Genomic DNA, 18,524 nt, shown 5'->3' with positions numbered 1-18,524 from the left:
CCAGCACACCCCCAACTTTCTGTTCATGGATAATAATGCTCCACCACATCGTGCCAGAATTGTCACAGCTCGACTTCAGGAAGTCGGAGTGCCTCATATGGTATGGCCAGCAATGTCCCCTGACCTGAACCTGTCTGGGACCAGCTGAAGCAGAGATTGGATGATCGTACCCCACCCCCACGTGACCTGGCAGAACTGCGTGTAGCACTTGTGGAGGAGTGGAACGCATTGCCTCAGAACAACATCATAAGGCTGGTGAGGAGCATGAGACGTCGCTGTCAAGCTGTCATTGCGGCAAATGGTGGAAACACCCGCTACTGACATTGTCGATTTTTGTTATTTGGGGCTATCCTTGTTATTGTCAAAATTTTTGGGGTAATAAATATTAAACTAATGAAAATGGTGTTTCTTCTCATTCATTATTAGTAATATCAAAGGGAACTTTTACTTATTTCATTAAAATTCAGACCAAATAGGAAAAGCACTCATGTAAATAACAATATCCCTAACTTATTGTGAGTAGTTTTTGTCTATGTCTGTTGTGGTCCGCCGATTTTCCGCCTCGGAGGGTACACTTATTTCCGCCTCGACTGCTATCTAAAAACGAGGCGGAAATGTGCGTGAGGTGGGCGGAGGTGTCATGACCTGCACGGTTGTGCAACCCACAGCCGGGGAGTTTTATAACCAATAAACAGCTGATCACAGCAGTCAGTCCTTCATTTCACCCGCGGATATTAAGATGAACAACTGGACAGCCGCTGAGATCCAGGAGATGCTAGCATCTCCTCGGTCTCTGTAGCTGTTTTGTTGTGTTAGCTTGATGTTGTGTCGGGAAGCTAAGGACGGTCACTACTTTCAAATTAAAAGCCCACCGCTAAGAACCCAGTTCTAAACTTCAGTGGGGTGCAATGTAAAGCTCTTATTTTGAAGACAAATTTATGTCACCGTTCACAGCCCAACTTCGGGCTTCACGTCACGTCACATGCTTACGCCTACCTCTGAGGCGGCTTTTGGAAAAGGAGGAATATTACGCCTCCGTTTTAAAAAGACAGGCCGACACATTGCCGTCCTTACCTTGGAGCAAATGTGCCGCCTTTTCTATCTAAAAAGGGCTTGTTAGGAACACACTGGCCCAACCGTTGGACGTCTGAAGCGTTTGGAGAGGCTCGGACGAGGTCGGGAACACATATGTTTGGTGTGTTCAGCTGCGTCGGAAGCTTTCGGAGCCGCGCGGACGTTGTCGGATCCGAACTGAGCATGCGAAGTCTGAGGAGGAGGGCCGTCGGACGTCTGAGCCATTGGATTCTCTGATTGGTTGTGTGCCAGCTGAACGGCCGTTCTGATTGGCGTTGTGCTGGCGAATCAGCGCGGTGTGTGGGAGGGGCGGAATACTGTGTGTGCTTTGTTTTTCTATGTACTCCGTTCCGTCATTCCCCGTTTTCATGTCTTGCAGTACTGGCACGAGACAAGTTGTTATGTCCGTTCAGGACTAATTAATTCTTGTTCGTCTGGTAATGCCTCGCTACATGTTTAGTATGCAGCTGTTTTTATCGGAAATAGTTAAGTTTCGTTTTGATCGAAAGTAAAGAGAGTTGCGTGCACAAGCCTCTCGTTTACAACTCACAACACAAGCGCCACCCGCTTATTACATCTCGCGCAAGCGCAGAACGTACACGCTACTGTGGAGTAGGCAGCACGTCGAAGCGGTGTGTTCAGTGCAACTTTTCTGCCGAACGGGTCAGACAAGAGGCAACGGAGTGGTCGGAGAGTGGTCGGATAAGGCAGTTGGACGTCTGGGCGGTGTGTGGGGGCCTTAAGACAGGCCGGCACATTCCCGTCCTTACCTTGGAGCAAATGTGCAGCCTTTTCTATCTAAAAAGGGCTTCTAACACAACCTGTAAATCACGGCGCTTCTCTCCATGGTTGACTTTAGTTAGGTCTTATACGCTGTGTCGTCATCGGCGGAGGAAAAAAAAAAAAAAGTTTTTAAATGTAGGGAGTAAAAGTAAAAAGTCGTCAGAAAAATAAATACTCAAGTAAAGTGCAGATACCTGAAAAATCTACTTAAGTACAGTAACAAAGTATTTTTACTTAGTTACTTGCCACCTCTGGTAGTAAGAGGCTTGAGCTTGTGAAAGCATAGAATGTAATCATTAATGGCATCCTCCTCAACTGATAGCTGCTTATTATGACCCATATTTATGTTTCTTGTTAGATGATGACCTCTAGTTTCTGTAATAATTATGACAGCAGCAAAAGAGGAACACAGGCAAGTAGTATAAAGACCATAAAAGTCTGCTTAAAGACGAGGCTGGAGATGGATGGTGGGCTTAAACAAGTACAGTTCAAGTAGTAGACCGGTGTTTGTGTCATGAGTGTAACAAAAACTCACAGTGAGTTATTTTAACTTACTAGTGTTGTAAACTGACCGTCATGTATGTACATACATCTACATATTAAAGCCACTAACTTTTGGCCATGTAGTGTTTAAAGTGTGTCTGTCCACTTTAAATACTGAGCATCATGACTCTTACCTTGTTCCTCTGCTTCCCTCTGCAGCTCTTCTGAAGCTGAAATAGACAAAAGTGGCAGGTCAGACATCACCAGGATGATTTATCAAAAATACAAATGAAATGGTTGAATGTACACATTACTTTCCCAGTTTTAGTCTAGACGTTTGTAATTTTTTCACCTGTAATTTCCTTAACTGATGGCAAAGGAATAAAAACAGTGTTGGTGCCCAATACTCAAAACAAAGTAATACTTAAATTATTCATGTAGGTTATCATTCTTACGGTTTAGATTGCCATGGGTGACCAGGAACTCCAGCATCTTGTTCATGGCACCCATAAAGAAGATCAGCCTCAGCTGAGTCATTGCCATGGTGATGAGACTCCACAGGAGGATGGGAGAGCACATAGAATGACATAGCGGCACCGAGCCTGAAGGCAGACAGACAGACAGAGTTAATGTGTGGAAACAGTCTTAAGTTTAGGTAGAGAACTTCACAGAGAGCCACTCTGTTTGCAGGGACTATGACAATAGGTAATTGTTGGTTATCCTTCTTCTCAATCCGAGTCATTGAAAATGTTCAAAGGAATCCACTGTTGTTGTTTAGTGTCTGTCGCAAAAGCCTTTACCTCAATACAGTCTAGCCAATCCCAGGACCAGACTGAACTGGAGCTCTCAGGGCTACTGGTTTTCTAACTCTTGGAAATCTCAAGGAGCCTTCACCTATTTTTTTAAAACAATCCCACTGAGGCATGTTGCTATTGGTGTATTATCTAGCCTGGGATTTTAGAGAATTTCAAATGGTTTCCCATTAGGAAATTCCCCCTATACTCAAATTTTTACATTTGATAAACTGACAAAATTACTTATCACAAGATTATTATTATACTTTCATTCAATGAACTAATTGAAGCTAATTTATTTTAGCTCATTTATATATTGTGGTATTAAAAACAATTGGTTTGTCAAATAAGAAAATTATAGCTTTAAAAATCAATATATAAAACAGTAAATTAAAGTTTTAGTCCAGAGATTCTTTAGGTTTTGTTTATATCTTTTTAATTTGAAAAATGTATGTTAAACATTATTTAAAGAAGTCAGGTCTTCTTTCCTATGTTTAGGATCTCAGGGGACATGAGGCCCTGAGCCAGTGTTTCTGGGGTACTGCAAACAAACAACAAACTTCGACATTACAAGGTAAAAAAAACAAAAAAACAAAAAAAACAGTTAGCTACAACATAAGGACAAAGTGATTTTTGATAAGTGGTAAACATTTCCACTGCTCCTCCTGATGGCAGATGAAGGTTTTGGCAACCGACACAAAGTGAGTTTTTCATAGTGGACATCACTAAAAATGCTTGTGTATCACACATAAATCACTTTGTATCATAAATCCCCTCCTGCCCTCCACTGTGGAACCTATAAAAGGAGGAAGGATCATTTGGTCCATGGTGCCAGACTTGAAAGCTCTCTCAGTTATCATAGTGGTAAGTGTGCAGACTAATCCTTAATTTCTCATCTTTCAGATCCGTTGGTATCGTGGTGTGTTGCTATTCAGCTAATGATTTTTTGTTTGATTTAAATGTAGATCCTGTTGGGATCAGGGGCCAGTTGTTCAAAGGTAATCTGATCTGATTTTGGTTATTGGATTGGATCAAATCTTGAAAATGGGTTGTTCAAAAGGGAAAGAAGGATTCTGAAAACATTGTTCAAAACATTTCAGTAGGATTTGGATAACTTTTATCCAAAAAAACAGGATTATCCTGATCCCAACAGGAGGTAGGATTTCAAGGTGGATTTCAGGAAGAAAATGTAGTAAAACTTTAAAATTGGTCAAATAATACATTTTTATCATTTAGTGTATAGTACTTTTACTTATATTTTGTACTTGACTTGTTTAACTGTTACAGTGATAAAGTAGATAAAGTAGACATAGGCTACCAATTAAGCCTTTCAGTAAAATAAAAATAAAATAAAAATAAAAATGATCTTGTCCCCATGAAATAATTTCCTCAAACAGATTTTAATAACAAACAAAAATAATATTTTTTTTTCTGTCATTCATCACTGTATATTAATTTCAAAGAAACAATCATCAGAGATAAACCTGTCAAAAATAATTTCTAACAATGGCATCCCTTACTACACGTCCAGTCAGTCCCTCATTTTGACAGAACGCCAGAGGTTGGTCTGGTTCTTCAACAGGCTCAGGTGCATCATAAACATCATTACGGAGAGGGACATTGCGCCTGGTAGCGATGTTGTGCAGGACAATACACGCAAGTATTATGATGCATGCTCCCTGTGGCTCCACTCCCAAGTAGTTAAGGCATGCAAAGCGTCTCTTCAGAACTCCATTTAAAGGCTCAATTGCACATCTTGTTTTGCAATGAGCAGTGTTGAAGTGTGCCTGCGCAGGTGTGGTTGCTGCAAGGAAAGGAGTCATCAGCCATGGTAGAAGTGGATAAGCTCTTTCTCCTAATGTTATGCCATCTGATCGGTTGGTTTAGAGCTCTGGTAATCTGGATTTGGTAATCTTGAAAACTGTGTATCTGGAGCAAGGTGATCCAAACCAATGTTGCTTTGAAAAACCAGCATAAAAGTATGACAGATTACCTGATCCTGGATAGCAAAAAATGTGATTTCCAAATCCGGATCATTTTGATCCAGATTAAATGTTTTGAACAACTGGCCCTAGATTGTTGTTTCCCTACAGTGGTAAATACTTTCTGGCTCCCATAGTGTTTTTGCTTCCCCTTGATTTTCGTGTACTAAATTGCTGTGTTTTGTTGTTTGTGCTTCAGGATAATCACCCTCTCACTAGTCTGCCAGCCAGTCTGCCGTTCCTTGCCTGCCACTCTGCCTCATCCATTCCACTCAAGTCAGCCTCACCTGCCTGCTTTCAGTCTTCACCTAACCCTGCCTAACAATAAAACCCCTTTACTGCTCTAAACCTGTTCTGTGTCCTGCACTTGGGTCTCCTTTCAAGAACTTAACAGACATATGATGTAAATATTTCTTAGTCTACTTGTCCAATACATCCTCCATAGACTTCTGCATCAGTTATTCTGATACTTTGATCACACTAGTTTTACCAAGCACCAGAAGTATCACCAATACCCATTCCCCCAGTCTGCCTCCAGAAAATCAAAAAACAAACTTCACAGAGGAGGTTAACCCCTGATTTTTCTATTGACACCTTGTTCATTCCTGACTGCAGTCTTATTAGCAGAAATCAGTCAGACCTGCCTTGTTTGATCACAATACCATCAGCCCTGTCATACATTCAGGAAAAAATCAGGCGTTAACCTACTCTGTGAAGTCTGTTCTTTCTTTTTCGGGAGGCATTTCTTTATCAGTAGATATGTTTTTCTGTGTTTCTCCATCATCTCCCATTGACTTAAATACAGCTGTCACCACAGTCTGGCACCAAAGTAAGTTTCAGTGACATTATAAAAAGGTACTTCAGTTCTTGCATGGCCATGAGCATTTATGGAGTTCTTTGGATTAGCATGTACAACAGCAAGTTCTACTTCCTGCCAATATCAGACATCTTCACGCAGCCACTAAGGATGAGTGGAGCAACAATCCGGAGGCCACAGTGAACAACCTGACCAACTCCATGCAAAGGAAATGTGTTGTAATGCATGAGGCAAACCATGGTCACACCAGAAAATGACACCCCTATCCTCAAATTCACAGAAAAGACAGTGGAGACAGTTAAAGGTTGTTATGACCATAGAGGTCAAATGTTTGTCTGTTTTCTAGTATCCCTCTTTGCCTGAGTGAGTGTGTGAGATTGGTTGTAGGTGCGTCTGTGATTGTAGGTTGTCCCTGGGAGCTGATTGGTTCCTGCCTGGAAGACAAGAGTTTAACGGCCGGTGAGTGTGTACCAGCTTTGTTTTACAATAAAACTATGTTAAAATGCTTTGCTGCTGGTGGTGCTTGGAGGATGGGAAGAGGGGAGTCTCACATTCATGTTGCGCCAGGGTTTCCCCTTGGCCCTGGTCGTAACAAGGTAGTGAGATGAACATTCGGTTCAGCTCTGGTGGACGGTCCTACAGTCAGCATGCCAACTGCCTCCCTTTAAAACCAACAATTTTAGAGTGGCCTTTTAATGGTACTTGTCCAATGCACACCTTTGCTCTAATCATCAATTGGCATCTTGATACACCACACCTGTTAGGGGGACAGATTATCCTGGCAAAGGGGAAGCGCTCACTAGAACAGATTTTAAATTGGATGTTTTTTCCTAAAAAATTGAGAGAAATACATGTTTTGTGTGCACAGACAAGTCTTCAGTCTTTTACCTCACCTCCTGAACAGCAGGAATAATACAACAGTGTTTTGTTTTATTATTGTTGGGTGTAAAGGTCTCTATATTATATTTCTTATCTGCATGATTTAGAGTTATACATCATGGTCTTTTCAGGCAGTCAATAATTGGATCCATGCCTACTTCTTTGCACCAGTACGAAACCAGAAAGCTTGGTGTCATGTACTGCAGTAATCTACATGCTGTTTCACAGACCTGTCCACTCTGACAAGAGGTGGAAACCTCAATTTTGTTCTATAGAAACACATCTATGTAAATAACACATAAGACAAAATGTCCCTGACCTTGGCTTGTGCTCTGGGAGTCTGTCTGCTCGGGTCCTGGCTGCCTGGCTCCCACTGTGTCTTCCATGGTGGTCATATGGGTGACATACCTGTCCCCAGTCATCTTGTCCTCAGTCACAACCCCACTAAGCTTTACTTTTTTACTGTAGAGAGAAGACAATAGATTGATACCATAATAAGACTTCCTAAATCTCTCTAGCCCTCACTTCATGATGATTCAAAGAGGACAGTGACAAAAAAGTGACAGTACATCTGTGTTACTTTACTGAACACTAAGTCAAAAGTGTCAAACTGAGAAAGGGCTCTAGCAGAGGGTTAAATGTAGGGTCTAAATAAGGAGAAGACAAGGTAAAATAGACATAATACTAAGCCGTGGCGCCGCCAGCCGGAATCCTGAACGCACTGTGCGTACTTGTTTTGAATGTGAAAAAAAATAAATAAAGCAATTTGTATTCTGTGTAATTTCCCTCTCCCTCTGCTTAGCGGGAAAGCGGGGATTTGGGGTTCCTTTTTTATAGCCTATATCCCTCTCTGCACAGAGATGCATTTAATTATAGGAAAAGCATAGGCTAGTGAGCACCATACATATGTCTTCTACAAATCCCGTCCACGTTTACAAAGTTTGGATGAAAACAAATGCTGCAGGTCTGCAGTGCACTGTACAGGGTGCTAAGCCGGGGCCGGATTGGAAGGTTCGGTCGGCTGGATATTTAAATTATACAAATCAGCGGGTGACAACAAACAACGTCTGCCCAAGCAAGTCAGAGCTTTTCTTTCTCTTACACAGTTACCTGGAGAGACGCAACTGCGTGTGTGCGCAATTGCGCATAGGATGTGTTGCCCCTTCTCCACTACACAATACAGCTCGGCTCTACTCGACTCAGTTTAGGTGCTTTTCCATCACAACTGAGTTCTTCATAGTTCCTCCTCAGCGGGGGCGACGTCGTCATATCATGGCGGCTACAGTCGCGTCATATCGTTCTCTTTTTTCTCTCCTCTGGTCAGCTCCAAACTCACTCGTCTGCACCGCGATTACGGGCCACAGCGTGGTTTTCCACACAGCAGCCATTGAACTTGTTTCAGAATAACCACAGTCTCACACATCACGTAGGCGCTGCAATCTGATACTGAAAACATTAGATTTTGTCTTAAAAAAAGTATTTTTCCATTTATTGTATTTGCTGTTTCTGTGCGTACCGAAATTGAATCCTGTCGGCCAGTGGGGGTTCTAGACCAGTTTTAATAGGGGGGCCAGGTTGGGGCTGGCTTTTTTTTTGGTGGGGGCACATACAACCCGGAAAGAAGGATAAATCCCTCATTCAGACAAAACAGTGTTTACAATTTCAGCAATTTTGAGTGGGTAGTAAACTGCTGAGACACTTTAATTCTGCCTTTCCCTTCAGAACAAAATTATTACAAGAAATCTGTCATTGTGTTATTAATGCAGACTCCCTGTCAGGGGGGCCACAGGGGGGTCCAGACTCAGAGTTACGGGGGCACTGGCCCCTCTTGGCCCCCCCCCCCCCAGAACCGCCCCTGCTGTCGGCGCCACTGATACTAAGTATAGTACAGCAATATGACATAGAAAAGAGCAGACTCAAATGCAATATACTTACTCCATTTTGTACAATAAGGTAGTAATATATAATAGATTGTCATACAATCTTCTATTGTATGACAATCTTCATACAATGGGGGGGGGTTGGGGGGAGAGAGAGAGAGAGAGTTTAATATTTAAACTTATTTCATATGTCACTTAGGGAATTTCATTTTTTGTCTCTGGTTATATTGTCTACTGTCTCCCACAGCCATCATGAACTCCCCTGCATGGGCTTGTAATGAAGATTCCTCTATATTGTAAAGAAATACTATTTTTATTATTTGTTTCAAGACAGGATTTTTCTATCTATATCTATGTATCTATCTATATCTAAGTCAGAGTCCTGCACGGATGAAAAATAATCTTCAAGTCATCACTTATCATCAGTCATTATTATTATATAGCGACACAAATGATAAGCATTTATATTTCATATGAGCTCATTCATGCGTGCTTGCGCCCTCCCTGAACTCCCATTCCCCACGCTGTCTTACTTTCACTTTTAAAAATTGCGTCCGTCCAATTTTCCTTCGGGCGTCGGTATCAATTTATAGCGGGTCGGCTCGGGTACGGAATGTAATTTGTCGGAAAACGCGTCGGATGCGGTTTTAATCACCATTTTAATCCTCTAGCTAATTATCAAGCTAAATTTCCAACATGCAAGTTAACATCAAGGACTGCGGTGGAAGACGACAGTAAAATATTATCTTTCTCTAACACTGGATTTATTTATGTCTGAATTTTTAAGGTGTGGTGGCTTTTATTTTGCCGTGGCGGTGTGCCACAGCCAATTATATGGAGGGGAAACCCTGAGTAATATTGTAACTACAGGATGCAGAGTGTACTGACGAGTATCTGATGTCTTCAGGTGCAGGGAAGGATTCAGCAGGCCAGTTGAAGAAGCAGTTGAGGAAGACCAAGCAGGCCATACCAGACCAAACCCACATGATGATACGGAACGACACACCAAGGTCATAAATCAACTGAAGAGGAGTGTTAAGAAAGAAAGAAGAGGGGAAGAGAAGAGATTGAGAACATGTAAAAAAAATGACGTTCTTCTTGTACTTCTGCAGTCTTAGTCCTTCAGCTGCATCCTTGACTTTTTGTGTGTGTGTGTGTGTGTGTGTGTGTGTGTGTGTGTGGTCACCTTGACACCAGGGAAGGTAACAGCTGAAGAGGCATACGAGCCAATCATGAGGGAGAGGATGGTTGACCGTACATTTCCAAACATGTTAGGCAGCTGGAGGACACAGAGAGAGATTAAAAAGAAAACTTTTACAGTATCAAACACATAAATTACCCATGCAGCTGTGCTTATCAGTCAGCAGTAAGTGTGAAAGGGGAGCCTTCAACAGTCAGTTGGTGAAATACATTTGTAGGTCTGGCCCCACTTTGCTGTGTTTCAGTCAAAAACAAGGCTTCTGAACTCCTGTAAATAATACTGTTAAATGTTTTAATCAGCTATGTTTGGGGCCAATGACCTTTGGCCTTTTCCAGGCATGTTGTTGTGAGCAAAGTAATCCACATTTAAAGTGAGTCAAATGCACTTTAAAAACTCAACCAGCAAGTAGCGCTGCTGCTTTGTGATAAACAAGCTTACATCTGTGGAAATTAAGATAACTAAGGAACACTCACACTCACACTGACACAAAGAGACACACACACACTCACATAAGAAAGAAACAAAGCAGAACCAACATGGCACAACAGCATCATTAAGTATTCTCAGCTCGAACTCAAAAAGTATGTGCTCTTTATGTCGGTACTCTTTGTCCTTCGCGCACGGGCACACACACACACACACACACACACACACACAGACACTTGGTGTGACTATTGGCATTGGTGGCTGCGTGCATGTGAACTTTTTCTGGCCATGCAGATGGTAAGTTTTAGTGTGAGTGTGTGTGTGCGTACAGACTTTAACTAACTATAGACTCAGTTGAAGCATTGCCAATCACACTGCACGTGGCTCTGCTCACACTAGAGGCCTTCATGCTCACTGTAAATGATCAGATATTTTCTGACAACTGATCATTTCTATTCTAGAATGTCATAAAACAGTATATCCAGATGAAGCTGAAGCCAGCATGTGAATAACACACGTTTTTGAAGTTTGTCTCCAGCAACTCTGCTTTCATTACACTCACATTACACAATGTTGGATGATTAACACTAGCAGCAGAATGTAGGACCAGAGAAAAGGCCAGAAATGAACACAGCAAACTGAATGGGAATCTGTTCAATAGATGATATCTTGTGTGCAAAGTTAACATTTTGTCCTGATGGTGGCACCAGGGGAAAGCACAGTTTACTGATAAAGCAAGAGAGTATGCAGTGCATCAGGTGGAGGAAAGAGCATCTTAATTATCAACATTGATCCAGTGCTTCATTTTTTCCCACGTCCGATTGATCATTTGAATTTTGAGCTAAAACAGAACCCACTTACATCCTAAAATTATTGAAATATATTTGTGACTTGCTAAAAAGCTACAAAAATTGGAGGGGTCATAATACAATACCATTCACCATGCGTTGCCAGTGGTACCAATAATATCACGATAAAGCGATTGTGTTATAATAAATAACATTGAAGACAACAGCAGCTAAGGAGGCGACGCAGTACAAAGAGTGAAAAAGTCCAGTTTTAGTTAAACTCTCCCCAAAAAGCAACCAAGGCTTTATTTGTGACTGAATATGAGTCAAACCTTTGTGTAAAAGCATAATTACGAAGAAAGAGGCACTTTTAAGATTTACCGTAGTTTCGTTTTTGGGCAAGCTAATTTTAAATGGAGTGTGAGGGGAACTCATGCGCTAGCATCAAAATCGCTATTTTTAAAACACTAAGAAGGCTCTGCACAACATGAAACTTTGCTCGTAGTATCACCGGGGTCTCTACTCATGAACATGAGCATTGAGAACATTTCCAGGAGAGTAATGGTGGACTGCTCCTCAAGCTTTCCTGTTAGGTCACACTCGGGGATACAGCTACTAACCTGAGTTGTCCAAAAACCTTCTTTTTATTAAACTCTGTTTCATGTTGTGTCGAGCTCTTAGTGTTTTAAAAATAGCGATTTTGATGATTTTTCTAGCGTAAAAGTGCCCCTGCACTCTATTGAAAATTAGCTTGCCTAAAAACGAAACCACGGTAAAACTTAAAAGTGCCTCTTTCGTCGTAATTATGCTTTTACATGAAGGTTTGACTCATATTCAATCCCAAATAAAGCCTTGGTTGCTTTTTGGCGAGAGTGTCACTTTAAGTCATATCGTCAGGCAAATCCTACATGTTTATTTACTACATATTTTCAATATGGTACCAGTGTGCTGATGATCTTATTGCTAGACGAAGGGACAATATACTGCAATATCGATATTTAGTCACATCCCAAACAAACATAGCACAGAAAAAGTTACATCATTTACAAGGTAAAATCAAGCTAGTGTTAGCTCATGTGTAAAGAATCAGGCAAGCCTGTACTGGCAAATCCCAAACTAAACAGTCAAACTATTAACTACCATATTAGACTCCAAATTCATGGTATGAGCCAGGGGCGGTTCTAGGGGGGGGGCCAACAGGGGCCAGTGCCCCCGTAACTCTGAGTCTGGACACCCCTGTGGCCCCCCTGACAGGGAGTCTGCATTAATAATACAGTGACAGATTTTTTGCAATGATTTTGTTCTGAAGGGAAAGGCAGAAATAAAGTGTCTCAGCAGTTTACTACCCAATCAAAATTGTTGAAATTGTAAACACTGCTTTGTCTGAATGAGGGATTTATCCTTTTTTCCGGGTTGTATGTGCCCCCTAACAAAAAAACCGGCCCCAACCTGGCCCCCCTATTAAAACTGGTCTAGAACCGCCACTGGTATGAGCTAATGTCATTATCCTAATAACTGCATGCAATGTTATGTAGTTCAGTAGTTACAGCAGTTGTGTTGATTTTAATGTGGCTGGAAGAAGGTGGCTTTCTTTAGTACATTGAGTATTGACCACTGAACTTGGCCTAGAAATGTATATCTACAAGAAGCAGAAGAGTAAGCACAGAGTCACCTGGGTAAAACTGGCGAGCCTCAGCCTGTTGGTCATATCTTTTCTTCATCTTGCCCTATTACTTCTGCAGCTTCTGCCTAGCCAGCTTACCCGCCCTGTACAGTTGTAGTCTGAAGCTGTTGACAAAATCTACAAGATTTTGAGGCAGATCCTCTGGCAAGCAACCTTCTTGCAAGTGGGCCACGCACTTTATGGCCAAGCACCAGCTCATTCGGACTGAATCCAGGACTCTCCTGGACAATTTCACGAGTTGCTAAATGTATGGTGTGACATGTCCTACCTGTCATACCTGTACAAACATCACTCTAAGTGTGGTCAGAAGAAATGTTGTAATGTGGGGTCATAGGTTTTACGGATGCCAAGATGACCTGCCACATCACCGTGTGACATCTTGAGCACTTTAATGTGACAGTTAGTAGGGACAATAACTTGGAAGATTGGCTCTCCTACAGATGCATCACCATGTGACAGCCACTTCTGAACCAATAGACTATTTTGGAGGAAATAGCACTGAGCAGTATCCCCTCACCGCCGATGCTGGCACAGCTCTGTCAAACAGCTCAGTTAAAGAGGAATCAGCCTGAGAACCTGCCAACTGGTCAACCACCAAAGAATCTGGCAACTCCAAACACTCTGGTTCCACTACACCGTGGCTGGCAGCACGGATGGCACAGCCTGGAAAAAGTTACCCAAGTGCAGTGATGTCACAGAGGGTGCTACCACAGTGGGAAACATAGGTGGTTTCACTACCTGAGGCTCACCATTGGCCCACACCTTGTTACCAGCCAAATCATTCCCCAATATCATGTGCACACCTTTAACAGGCAACGGGACAAACACCCACTGACACCTCCCCCTAAACAAGACCACAGTTGAGAACCACTTGATGCAATGGGACAGAAAATGGAATCATACCCATCCCAAGTATCATTACACATCCACATGTGTCATTTTTTTAATGAAAATAGTAACACAGACCCAAGAATGAAAGAGTCTAGTGCCCCAGTGTCTCTTAATATTTTAATGGGAACCTGCACCCCACCTCCTACCAAAAAGACCCACCCTTCAACATAAAAGCAGAGTAGTCAGCCTGAGGAGCTACCAGCTCAATACAAGCCTGCACTTGACCTAGCTCCCTGCTGTCAGATGTTATGACTGAAGCAGCCAGAACAGCAGGTTTCACCTGACCAGAGGACCCCATGGTGTTCAACACTGGACACTCCTTTTTCCAGTTCCCCCTTACCTAACAGTACCTTCAGGTGTCACTCCGCCCACCCTAAATAAACTTTTGCGGTGCTGCCTCATGAGCTGGATTTATCTTACCTGACCTGGAATAAATCATTTTTATGACAAGCTTCTCCTTTTGTATCAAAGAAACATCAGTGTGTTAGAACATACTCATCAGCAAAGACTGCAACCTTTTACTTTGAGTTTTTACTTCATGTTCATTACTGTACGTAGACACATTCAGGCACAGAGTTGTTACAGTATCACCAGATTGCAGAGAACAAATGTATCCACTTTAGATGCTGCACACCAGTTAAACAGATAAACTGAGAAATTAAGTCACAGGCAAATTCAGTGTAGGCCTGATTATCCAGCTTCTTCCTAGATCTAAAATGCTGGCGATATGCCTCTGGCACAAGTTCATATACCTTCATCACTGCTGCCTTCACTGTGTCATAAACCCCACTCTCAGCTATACTTGAAGCTGAGTAGGCCTCCTGGGCCTTACCAGTCAAAATACACTGTAGCAACATTGTTCTGTCATCTGTTACCCTTTCAAAACAGAAAAGAATGAGTCTAGATCAGACTTGCTGAACCTGGGAAGCAAGCAGAGATTATTAACCAGATCAATCTAAGTAGACTTGGCCTCTGAGGCCTTAAGGCCCCCACACACCGCCCAGGCGTCCAACTGCCTTATCCGACCACTCTCCGACCACTCCGTTGCCTCTTGTCTGACCCGTTCGGCAGAAAAGTTGCATTGAACACACCGCTTCGACGTACTGCCTACTCCACAGTAGCGTGTACGTTCTGCGCTTGCGCGAGATGCAATAAGCGGGTGGCGCTTGTGTTGTGAGTTGTAAACGAGAGGCTTGTGCACGCAACTCTCTTTACTTTCGATCAAAACGAAACTTAACTATTTCCGATAAAAACAGCTGCATACTAAACATGTAGCGAGGCATTACCAAACTAACAAGAATTAATTTGTCCTGAACGGACATAACAACTAGTCTCGTGCCAGTACTGCAAAACATGAAAACGGGAAATGACCAAACGGAGTACATAGAAAAACAAAGCGCACACAGTATTCTGCCCCTCCCACACACCGCGCTGATTCGCCAGCACAACGCCAATCAGAACGGCCATTCAGCTGGCATACAACCAATCAGAGAATCCAATGGCTCAGACGTCCGATGGCCCTCCTCCTCAGACTTCGCATGCTCAGTCGGATCCGACAACGTCCGCGCGGCTCCGAAAGCTTCCGACGCAGCTGAACACACCAAACATATTTGTTCCCGACCTTGTCCGAGCCTCTCCAAACGCTTCAGACGTCCAACGGTTGGGCCAGTGTGTTCCTACCTTTAAGGCCATCAGTTCTCTACGCATCTTTTACCAGCTGTAATTGATACTGTTGCACTTCCAACTTTGCACACCAGTTTTTGTGCTTTATGGTTTCCATTTCTACTTCAAAATTTCATCCTCTCCAACTTCAACTGCTGCTTTAATTGCAACTGCAGCAACTCCTGTTGTTCAAACGGTAGAGTTGCAGGGTTAGGCACCAAACATGGTTTCAAGCCCTCATTTAATGTCTTATCTGGAATGTCAATTTTATAGTGCTCTGCAATCCTAAGAAGCTGTTCCTTATTGCACTGCTCTAGCAAAGACTCTGACGGATCCTGGATGAAACTCTCCACAAGGGAAGCCATCCTCAAAACAGCCCAATTAGTTATCAACCTTGACTGGGACACACAGAAAACCCAAACCTGGGGTAACAGGTAAACAGGAGCCATACCCCTATCCTGATGCTAACTACAACCATAAAGCTAGCTAACTCATAACTAGTCTTTGTGCAGTTAATAGTGGATAATTATGCATGCTAAAATAGCAGTGTGAAAAAAGCAACCAGAAAATTGCCAACCCTCTCACAACCATGGAGATGCTCCCAAGCTAAAAGCTCTACCCACTTTCACCACCACCTAAAGTAGTCGCGAGTCCCCTAGGGGAATCCGCTGCCCAGTCTAGCAGGGGAGAAACAACTCCTGCTCAAACAAACAGACACTAAACTACCCCAGATAGGGACCACCACAAAACCCCAGTCAAGTCCAATCAAGCTCAAAACAAACAGAATGGGACCACATACCTCCCCTCCTCTCCTCTCCTCCTACAAACTTCTTACAGAAAGCAATCAGCACTAACCTGACACTTCCCCCATCCAAAACAGTTGATTAACCACAGCACAGACAGCTATATCCAAAAACAACTAATGTACACTCCAACAAGGCAAACCAAAGACCATAGTCTGCAATAGGAGGAAACACACACCAAGCTAAACCAGGCCAATTTACCTGTATGGACCAAACTATATTTTAAGCTATTTTTAGGAGCAATACTGGATCCTGGACGAGCCCCCACTTCGAGCCCCCCCTTCGAGCCCCCCCAGTCACAAAGTGGCTCAATGTATGTGACAAAGAAGGGAGACAAGTCAGGATTTAAGTGCCAAGGAAAAGGTTTATTTGTAACTTGCACAACGTAACTACCTACAAAAAGCATGAGGTGATTAGAGTAGCGGCATCAGTAGTGAATGCAGTGTATGGATGAGTTAGGCGTGTGTGCTGCTGTTGAATGCCAAGAAACACCAAGACCAAAGTAGTCGCGAGTCCCCTAGAGGAACCCGCTGCCCAGCCTAGCAGGGGAGAAGGAACTCCTGCTCAAACAAACAGACACTAAACTACCACAGATAGGGACCACCACAAAACCCCAGTCAACTCCAATCAAGCTCAAAACAAACAAATGACCAAAATACCAAATACCTCCCCTAAATCTCCTACAAACTTCTTACAGGAAGCAATCGGCACCAACCTGACACTTTCCCTCCCAAAACAGTTGATTAACCACAGCACAGACAGCTATGTCCAAAAACAACTACACTCCAACAAGGCAAACCAAAGACCATAGTCTGCAATAGGAGGAAACACACACCAACCTAAACCGGGCCAATTTACCTATAAGGACCAAACTATATTTTAGGGATCCAGGATTAATACGGGATCCTGGACGAGCCCCCACTTCGAGCCCCCCCAGTCACGAAGTGGCTCAATGTATGTGACAAAGAGGGGAGACAAGTCAGGATTTAAGTGCCAAGGAAAAGGTTTATTTGTAACTTGCACAATGTAACTACCTACAAAAAGCATGAGGTGTGTAGAGTAGCGGCATCAGTAGTGAATGCAGCGTATGGATGAGTGAGGCGTGTGTGCTGCTGTTGAATGCCGAGAAACACCAAGATGAACCCAGAACCTGAAAGAAGTAGTGGTAGAATTATATGATACTAAAATGTCCATAAATGCTCCTTTGTAAAGATGTTGATGACTGAATATCATGTGTTAAAGACAAACAGTCCTTAAGTTCAGCTGTCATACCTGACTCTGTCCTCAGTAATGTTTCCATGTTGTAGCTGTGCTCTCACCTCTGTTTTTCCATTCTTATCTGCCCCCCCCCCCCCCCAACTGTCTTTCCATTAGTTGTTCCATTTGTTCTTGTCAGTTCCCAAAGCCTGCCTCCCATGATTCTTTCCTTCATTCCTCTGCACTGCTGTAGTGCACATGTAGCATAAACAAATGGGCCAAATATTTTAAATATATCAACAAGGAGTTCTTTCCACAGGTGCCACTGTTTCTCTTACTACTGTGTACATTTCAATAGTCTTTTTAAAAACTCTGAACTTGACACTACTGACTGTTTAGATCCCTTAAAGTAGGTGATTTTTAGTTGGAAATTCCTGTGTATGCGGGAGGATTCAAATTCTGCTGGTGGCTCTGGGCGGTCAGTTTATTACAAACTGCCTTTCAAAGCAGACAGAAGACCGACGTGTTGGCAGCTGGTTAGGTTAGCTAGGAATGCACACGGTTTACACCAAGTAGTTCTGTAATAGCTTATCACCAAGATAAAACACACCACAACACACACAAACAAACACACACTAACACACAATAGACACACAACAGACCAGGAATGAAGCAGTGAGGCCAAAATGACCAGGTCAGGACAAAGTTTAGGTCAGGACAGAGACACAGACAGACATAGAAAGACAGAGACGGATGAACAGAGACAGACAGACACAAAGAGAGAGAGAGAGAGACAAAGGGAGAGAAAGACGGAGAGAGAGAGACACACAGAGGGTGGACAGGGCTGCGGGAGGGTGTGTTGCCCACTCATGTTTTTGATTGGCTGCAAGGCTGCAGCAGAATTTAGAACAAGCGCAATAGCACATACACACACACACACACACACACACACACACACAGTGGAACACGTGCTTATAATAACAGGTACACGCAATGTGCTTAGACCATACTACTGAGCTTTGTGGTCATTGACAGGTGTACTAGACTCAGAAAGTCTCTCACCTCAGTGAATCACAGAGATTATACTGCCTCTTTCCAGTCTGTGATGTCACCGCAGTTGTTTTGACTTGACGGACAAATTGAAAGACAGGAAATTGTGTGTACGGTGTCCTGGTGACCT

General features: G+C 42.9%; 1 protein-coding gene across 1 annotated transcript in view; it reads right to left on the bottom strand.

Moving 5' to 3' along the window:
* Positions 1 to 18,524, bottom strand: part of slc43a1b (solute carrier family 43 member 1b) — a 36,685-nt gene that overhangs the window by 7,917 nt on the left and 10,244 nt on the right. The window contains exons 6-10 of the mRNA XM_030432409.1: positions 9,879 to 9,971; positions 9,581 to 9,714; positions 7,132 to 7,274; positions 2,796 to 2,942; positions 2,535 to 2,570 (exon numbers count right to left, since the gene is read on the bottom strand). Of these exons, the coding sequence (XP_030288269.1) occupies positions 2,535 to 2,570; positions 2,796 to 2,942; positions 7,132 to 7,274; positions 9,581 to 9,714; positions 9,879 to 9,971 (553 nt within the window). The remainder of the gene's footprint in view (positions 1 to 2,534; positions 2,571 to 2,795; positions 2,943 to 7,131; positions 7,275 to 9,580; positions 9,715 to 9,878; positions 9,972 to 18,524) is intronic.

This window comes from Sparus aurata, chromosome 1 (assembly GCF_900880675.1).
Source record: "Sparus aurata chromosome 1, fSpaAur1.1, whole genome shotgun sequence".
NCBI classification, from domain to species: domain Eukaryota; kingdom Metazoa; phylum Chordata; class Actinopteri; order Spariformes; family Sparidae; genus Sparus; species Sparus aurata.
This window is presented reverse-complemented; position numbering and strand designations above follow the sequence as displayed.